Source organism: Carettochelys insculpta, chromosome 14 (genome assembly GCF_033958435.1).
Source record: "Carettochelys insculpta isolate YL-2023 chromosome 14, ASM3395843v1, whole genome shotgun sequence".
Taxonomy (NCBI): Eukaryota; Metazoa; Chordata; order Testudines; family Carettochelyidae; genus Carettochelys; species Carettochelys insculpta.
In genome coordinates this window covers 18,165,650-18,174,455 of record NC_134150.1, presented here as the reverse complement: position 1 = coordinate 18,174,455, position 8,806 = coordinate 18,165,650, and the positions used below count along the sequence as shown (strand labels likewise).

At 41.1% G+C, this 8,806-nt stretch overlaps 1 protein-coding gene across 2 annotated transcripts in view; it reads right to left on the bottom strand.

Annotated features, from left to right (window-relative positions):
• Positions 1–6,220: 6,220 nt before the first annotated feature.
• The window catches only part of N4BP1 (NEDD4 binding protein 1), a 43,453-nt gene continuing 40,867 nt past the window's right edge, over positions 6,221–8,806 (bottom strand). For both annotated transcript variants that reach the window (XM_075008575.1, XM_075008576.1), the window contains one exon: positions 6,221–6,842. In XM_075008575.1, the coding sequence (XP_074864676.1) occupies positions 6,497–6,842 (346 nt within the window). In that variant the 3' untranslated portion in view covers positions 6,221–6,496. The remainder of the gene's footprint in view (positions 6,843–8,806) is intronic.

The window sequence follows — 8,806 nt, the reverse complement described above, 5'->3', positions numbered from 1 at the left end:
AGCACGTAAGCAGCTTCAGATATGGGATTGTCTAGGGAGGGGACAAAGAGCCAGCTAAGTACCGACTTCTCTTTTTTCACAAAAAAGTCACTGGGTCCATCAATGCTTATTAGCCAGGTTGGGTAGGAATGTTGTCCCTAGCCTCTTTTTGTCACAGGCTGGAAATGGGTGACAGGTGACAGATCACTTGATAATTATTTGTTCTGCTCACACCCTCTGAGGCATCTTGCAGTGGCCACTGTTGGAAGACAAGTTACCAGGCTAGATGGACCTTTCATCTTACCCAGCATGGACGTTCTTATGACCGACAGTTGTGGTCGGCCTCCTAGGTTAGGTAGAAGAGAGCTTCAATATCAAACATTTGTGGGCCTCATTACCAAAAGGGAATGAAATGTGAACTCAACACTGATCTGTTAGGGCTGAGGTTTTACAAGCAACACAGACAAGAATTTCACTATGGTTGCCATAGGAACCACAACATGGCCAAATTGTATGCCCATTAAGTATTAGTTACCACACAAAGCACGAATGCTACATACATTCAAGCAGGAGTTACAGCTCACATGGCAGCCACAATAAGATTTGAGAATTTGAATATAAAAATGTTATTTAATAATGTTGCTTGTTATGCTTCTGAATTTACTCAGTTATAGAAATATTTTTTTTCTGTACTCGCTCAGTAGAGTTTACCTGGAGTTGCTTAGGACTGCGATTTTTATCTATGTATTAATTTTTAAATCTGTATTCTTGGGGTATCTTAGCACCTCAGCTAACTCTGTAGCTGATCTGTTCACATAAGCAAGTGTTCCTTGCATCTTGAATTTATCAAGGTCAGCAAGAAAACCCTGGCTAGGGTCAGGAGGAATGCTTTCTGAATTTTTCTGTTTCACTAAAAATACCACTAACGGTCTGGAAAAGGTGTAAAGGGTTGTACAGTCTCCCAAACCATCCACCACTTTGCTCACACTCTCACAGCACTGCCAGCGTCAAGAGATCAAAAACTGTGAGAATTAGGAGAGAAAGAAAGAGCGGGTGTGCGTGTGCACATGTGGGTAGGTAGAGAGAGAGAGAGAGAGAGAGAGAGAGAGAGAGAGAGAAAAAACAAATCTTTTAAATTTTGAACACTCATGCTCATCCCCCGGTCTGAGACACTTGATGTTACCCTCTCTCCAAAATGTATTGGGTTAGGTCAGGGGTCCACAACCTACAGCTCATTAAGGACTTCTTTGTGGCTCCCAATGCTATTATTGCAAAGTAAAAATAAATAAATAAATAAATATCCTCCTGATTATATTTGATCAGCATTTCCCAAATTTAAAATATTCACATACCTCTTTTGGGACTTGGGCCTTATTGGTGCAACCGCTCTCCCAGTGCTGATCTCCTGATTTTTAGTAATTTATTTTCTGCTGCATACCCCTTGAAATCCTTTCAAGTACCACTGGTTATACATGTACCCTGTTTTGGGAAATACTGTTTCTGATAAACAGTGAATGTCTAAAACCCCAATAATGAAAAACTTGTATTTAAATAAACAATGTGATCTCAACACATTAGATAACTCCCCATTTAACATGTGCAGTGCATTGTGGGATACGATGCTGTATCTGTGTTTTGATCATGTTGCTAATCTTGATTTTGAAAAGGAAAAAGAAAAGGAAGCTTGCAGCATTCCTGCTGTGAAGGGGAACACACATTTTAAAAAAGCAAACAAATTAAACATGAAGTAAAATTGCATAATTAAAGTAGGTTCAGAAGTGAAAGTCAGTATTACATACACACACACACACACACACACGTGTAAAGTGTGAGGAAATAGAATATGTAAAAAGTTTGTGAATGTCCTGCGGTAAACGTGTCACATTACAAATCATTGTGTGAGCACTGTTCTTAAAATAGGGGTTACAAAAAGTATGGTTTGATGTTATTTATTAAGGACTGTCTTGTATTCATATGCATTGAGGCTCTTGAATTAGTGAGGGTTTTTTTTTTTTTTTTAAATGGAATTTGAAAAAAATTGCTCTTCTTGCTCTTTTTGTTGCCAGTTCCTAAGTTAGGTCATTTTCGCCCCTGGTGAATCATCTCTCATCACATCTGTCCATTCCTATGGCAAGGAGTTAATTCTGTTCAGCTTTCCTCAATGTCCGCACTTCTTGGCAAGGCAGATGAAAGTGGCAGGTGACTGAGGTGGAGGTACACCTCCTTTGCCTCTGATTGACAGTGGTTCTGGCACGCCCGCTTCACTTCTGCTCTTCCTGAGATCTTTCATTTTCCTACCACTCCCCGTTCCAGGATGGGGGTGCAGCTCCAGCAGTTCTTCACCCCTTTCTCTGTCTTTTCCAGGTCAGGTGCAGTAGTGAGGGAGAGGATGAGTCATCTTGTCTTACTGCTCCCAGATGGGAGCCAACTCATCTGTAACTCCCCACCACTCTAGCCCTTTCTCCCTCAAGAATGGGGTGAGTTGCTATGGGAAGGCAGAAGAGAGCTCTGCCTGCAGAAAGTATCATTAGATATTTGGGGTCCAGGACACGGGCAAGTATGGAAGGCAACCAGAGGGTGGAGTTTCTCCACATCAATTAAAAAAAAAAAAAAGAAAGACTCATCTACTACACAGGATTTGGTATACTACTCCCACAGGTCCATAGAACATGCCTGGCCCCTTCTAGAGTAGACTACCAAAATGTATAATTTTGCATCTCGACTTGAAAGCCATCCTTCCTTTCAGCATGATCACTTGCTAACTTTAATACATCGGACCATTTTTCCTTGATTTAGTCGATTCCTGCAAATTTTTAAAAGCCGAGGAAAAAAAAGTTATGTAACCAAACTTACTCCTTTTCTTAATCCAAGCTGCTGCTATGGTGAGTGATTTTCGAGCTACTCATTCCAACAGTTCTGTGAGGCTCAGTGTCCCTGCTCTGACACTACCTGGAGCTCCTCCATTTTAATACACTCTACCGCTCCTCAGAGCTGCACATCAATCCATATCAGCCCTCAGGTCCTTGAGGGCCAAGATGTTATGAACAGATGATCTTAGCTGTGAGACATTCTACTCACCACCAACCTGGCAATTAATACAGTTTACAAGAAAAGTCCAAAATGAGTTAAGATGACTGGTGATTCAGTACAGGGCAGAAGACTAGAGCTTCATTTTAAGTGACTAAAGGCTTGGTCTACACTAGGCGATTAGGTCAAATTTAGGTGACAGGTTAAATTTCAGAGGACTCAGCCCACACTACAGGTGTCATTCTGTCAACTTTCAGGGCTCCAAAGGTTGACTTTTGTACTCCTGCTTTCCAAGAGTAACACCAAATTTGAATAGTAACAGAGAGAAAGCTGTGCTAGTCTATAGACCATCAAAACAAAAAAGCAGTCCAGTAGCACTTTAAAGACTAACAAAATAATTTATTAGGTGATGAGCTTTGACTTTGCATGGTCAAACTTAGGCTAGTGCAGATGGAGTGTTGTGAAATTCAACATTTTTGGCCTCTTGCCAGCGTCCCACAGTGCCCCCTCTGACCACCACTTTCAGCTCCACTGCTCTACAGGTGTGCAGGAAGCAGCCTAGGAAAATTTGAATTTCATTTCCTGTTTGGCCAGCATGGCAAGTGGAGCAGGCAGCATACCCAGGCACACATGGTCTTTGTGTTGCACTGGTGGGGAGGGGGGCTCTTTGCAGGCTTTACAGGCAAGCACACATCATTCAGGGGGATCTTGAGAGAAAGACATGACTGTCATGTCACTGTATGGTCATTCATAAAGCTGTTTTTCAATTTCAAAGCCTCACTGATTAGCAGGGCCACTTGCTGTGCTTTACTTACTGCCCTGATGTTCGGCTGTTCATAATTACTGGCCAGGTTATCTGCCTCTGTCCTCCATCCTGGCATGAAATTTTCCTTCTCTCTCTCAAAATTATGAAGCACAGCGCAGGCTGCTACCATGAGGGGAATGCTGTTGCCTTCGCTGAGGTGTAACCGAGTCAGGAGTCTCTGAACCTGGCTTTTAAACAGCCAAATGCACATTTTACTGCCATTCTGGACTTGCTTAGCCTATGATTGAACTGCTCCTTACTGTGGCTCAGGCTGCTTGTTTATGGATTCATGAGCCAAGGGAACGAGGGGTAAGCTGGGTCACCCAAAACCACTTCTGGCATCTCTACATCTCCAACGGTGTTTTTCTGGTCTGGGAAGAAAGTCCTATTCTGCAGCTTTCTGAACAGATGAGAGTGCTGAAAGATGTGATTGTCATGCAACTTCCCTGACCATCCCATATTGATGTCAGTGGAAAGACCGTTGTGATCCACGAATGCCTGCAACACCATAAGATGTACCCCTTGTAGTTTACGTACTCTGTGGCAAGGTGGTCCGGTGGTGCCAAGATAGGGATGCGAGTTCCATCAAACACGCTGCTGCAGTTAGAGAACCCCATCGTGGCAAAACAGTCCACTATGTCTTGCACTTTTCCCCAGAGTCACTCTTTCATAGCAGTAGGGTATTGATTTCCTGGGCTACCTGAAGGACAGCAGCAGCCCACTCCGAATTGATTGCCCACTGACCAGTAGCTAGTTGGCACTGCAAGCTTCCACAGAGTAATTGCCACACGCTTCTGAACAGTCAGAGCAGGTCTTATTTTGGTATCACAGAGCTTCAGGACAGGGGAAAGCAATTTGCAAAGTTCCATGAAAGTGGCCCTAGGCATGCAGAAGTTTTGTAGCCACTGCTGATCATCCCATACTTGGAGAACAATGCAGTTCCACCAGTCTGAGCTTGTTTCTTGGCACCAGAACTGACACTCCACTGTGTGCCAAGCATGGAGTGCAGCCAGGATCTCCATGTTCCTCCTCTCCAGTGTCCAATCTCTCACATTTGTGTATGTCCACATCCTCCTCAAAGTCTTCATCATTCTCAAAGTTTATTAGCCTTTGCACATACCACAGCAGAATGCAAGAGGTGCTCATAATACTTGCCACAACAGTTTTAAGCTGCACACATTCCATTTTATCCTTGCAACGGTGTCTGCACAGATACATAAAAGGGTGCAAACACTTTTTGCCCTTGCTTTCCAAAGGGAGGGGAAGAAGAAAAGTGCACTGTGGGATGCTGACGACACACCTACAACCACTGGTGGCACACTTCTGTCCAATCACACACTGGGACAGAAACCTACAATGAAAGGGGGCAGCAGGAACTGTGGGACAGATACTCTCAGTGCATTGCTGACAAAGTCAAATCTGGCAACGTTAATAGGGACACATTCCATCAACTTTATATATCAATGTGGACATGCACCTTCAACTTTATAAAATTGGGTACTAGAAAATTGACCTTACAAATTTAACCTAAGTTCATAGTGTAGACCTAAGTTGATCACTGTACTAGCAACTAAAACCAAACAGAACTTATGAAGAGCAAGTTTTATATGAAAAGCATTAGATAAAACAGCCATTTTGTTACTTCTGTCAAACTTCTTTTAAAAAAAAATTGGAGTTACTTGGCTTCTTCAAACTGTTGTAGTTCTTTTAAAAGATTTAGGAATATTTTTGTTATAATGGCTTGTGGATGTACATTTATGCTTTAAAAGTCCTTTGTTGAAATACTATAAAGTAGTAACCAATAATCTGAATTAGCAGGGTTAGTCATTTCAGTTGAAAAATCCCACCCATGTATACAGACTAATGTTTACTTCCTGGCCTCATACAACAGCAAAATACTTTCTGTAAGGTTTTTACACGAATCACGTAACATGATTATATTGTTTAAATTTTATTCAAAACATCCCTCTCACTATTTATTCCCTAAATGATGCCGCAATAGCACTGCCTTGGTCATCAGTTTAATTTTTTGCTTGAATGTTCTTTTGCTTAAATTCAGAAATGCCTGTTTATAGACGTTAGAAACCCTTTCCCTGGTCATTACACATTAATGGACACAAGCTGCCACCTGATGGCATTACTTCCACAATACAGGAAAAAGCGTAATATTCCATAACAGTACAAGCAATTCCAACTTACTTGCCAAAAAAAAAATTTACCTAAAGGTATGCATTTAATGCTAAGGAAAGGATGTGCATGTCTCTTGCAATTTCCCAATGGTATAAGGTTTTATAAAAGATGCCATTTTCAGTTTATATTTTAAAATAAGTATTCTATGCTGACTTGCGTCAAGCATCACATTCTTCCCCTCTCAAGTACAATTAAGAAACCAGTGCAAATACACTATTCTAAAGTAAACTGCTACTAGTTTAATAAACAGTTCCAAGGAAGCAGAAGTAAATTTTGTTTCCTTTTGCAGAAATTGTTAATACAAACTTGTATTAGCAGCATAACTTAATTACCAAACAAAAGGCTGTTTGAAAGCCATAGGAATATGCACAAAAATAGTTCACTTCTTTATACAAATAAAAGTATTACATTTTGAATATCCATAAAGTGACGTGACACTGAGCAACATTACTTCACATTGACAAAGTTTAGATCGATCAGTTGCAACATGAAATCTCAGTCAAGCACCATGGCAGACAGCGCATTAAGGTCTCGCATGAATGGATGTTGAGCTAGTATTTGATCAATCTTCTGTCTTTGCTCAAAATCAGGAAATATTTTTATCAATGCTTCCTTTAGCTGTATTGTTTCTGTAGTAGATCTCTGTGGTGGAACTGTAAGTCCAGTTTGTCTGTTTGACAAGTTTGGGTCAAATGGAAGCCAGGAAGATGGAGGACCACCATGTACTTGGTTCATAGGCTGTCTGTTATTACTGCATAACTTGCGTGTTGGCATGAAGTGTGAGGTCTCAGAAGCATGCAGTCCCCCTGTTGGTAGAGTTATTTGCGATGGTGGAAAATCTCTAAAGGACAAAAGTGAAATCTCTGGTAAAATTAAGGAACAAATAGTAATATGGATATAAAAAGTGTAGGCAAAATAAATCTGTACTCCCTCTGAACCTCTATGTTCCAGTATTCTTCAGAGTGTTTTGGATTAAAGATGACGTTCACTTGTTATTTTGTATCACTTGGATGAAATTATGTATGAGTCTACCTTAGGGACTTCAAATCTGTAATCTAAGCCTATGACTACACTAGAGTTCTGTCTACAAAACTGGCATTGTTGACAAAACACATGGAGAATCCACATTCCCAAGGTGTTCTGTTGACAGTATATCAACAGAATGCTGCACTTTTATTGACAGAATGCCAGTCTGGACATTGTCGGGGAGGGGGGCGGGGGTGTTGCTTCTGAGACATTGGGCAGCCCTGTCTGCTGTGGTTCCAGTTGGCTATTTTGTCAAGAGAGTGGCTGGGCAGTCCAGCCACTCTGTCGACAGAGCAGACAGCTCTTTCAATGTGCTTTGCAGTCTGGCCACAATCTGTCGACAGAAGTCTTGTCGGAAGATATAGCCTAAGAGTAACAGGGATCATGATTATATATGAGTGGCTATAAGGCACATTTTTGACAGAGTTCTCAGCATGCAGAAAAACATTCAAGCAATCAGTATAACATTTTTACAAAATGCAGTTTACTAACTTTAGTATTATTTATAGTAGAGACAGAAAAATTGTCACATGTTGGATGAGAATCAGCCAACAACTACTTTTATCTGGATCTGTCTAATGAAAGTTACATTTTTAAAGTGTTACATGTTTTATTAATTATTAATAATAATATAAATACTGTAGTATTTTCATATCAAGATTTAAGGTTAAGTGTCAAGAACCCCCAAGATCAGGGCTCTTTCTACACCAAATGCTGGTAGGACATAATAAGTGGGGTTCCACAGGGGTCTGTTCATCAATGATTTAGATATCAACATACAGAGTATCATCATCATCATCATCGACCGTGGGCTCTGCGCCTCTTGGTGTCTGACGCCTCTCTCACTATTTCCTTCCAGTATGCTTATTAAGTTTGCAAATGATACCAAGCTAGGAGGGGTTGCAACTGCTCTGGAGGATATGGTCATAATTCAAAATGATCTGGACAAACTGGAGAAATGGTCTGAGGTAAACAGGATGAAGTTTAATATGGATAAATGCAAAGTACTCCACTTAGGAAGGAACAATCAGCTTCATACATACAGAATGGAAAGCAACTGTCTGGGAAGAGTACTGCGGAAAGTGACTTCGGAGTCATAGTGGACCACAAGTTAAATATGAGCCAACAGTATGATGCTGTTGCAAAAAAATCAAACATGATTATGGGATGCATTAACACGGGTGTTGAGAGCAAGGCATGAGAAGTCATTCTTCCACTCTACTAAGCACTGATTAAGCCTCATTTGGAGTAATGTGTCCAGTTCTGGGCACTGCATTTCAAGAAAGATGTAGAGAAATTGGAGAAGGTCCAAAGAAGAGCAACAAGAATAATTAAAGGTCTAGAGAACATGAGCTATGAGGGAAGGCTGAAAGAACTGGGCTTGTTGGGAAAAGAGAAGACTTAGAGGGGACATGAAAAGCAGTTTTCAAGTACCTAAGAGGATTACAGGGAGGAGGGAGGAAAAAAAAATGTTCTCCTTAGCCTCTCAGGATAGGACAAGGAGCAATGGGCTTAAACTGCAGCAAGGGAAGTTTAGGTTGGACATTAGGAAAAACTTAACTAACTGTCAGAGTGGTTAAACATTGGAATAAATTGCCTAGGGAGATTGTGGAATCTCCCTCACAGGAGATATTTAGGAGCAAGTTAGAAAGACATTTACTGGATATGGTCTAGATAGAAAGTGCTTGGCCCTGCCATGAGGACAGGAGACTGGACTTGACCTCTTGAGGTTCCTTCCAGATCTAGTGTTCTATGATTCTGTGATAATGCCGCTACTTA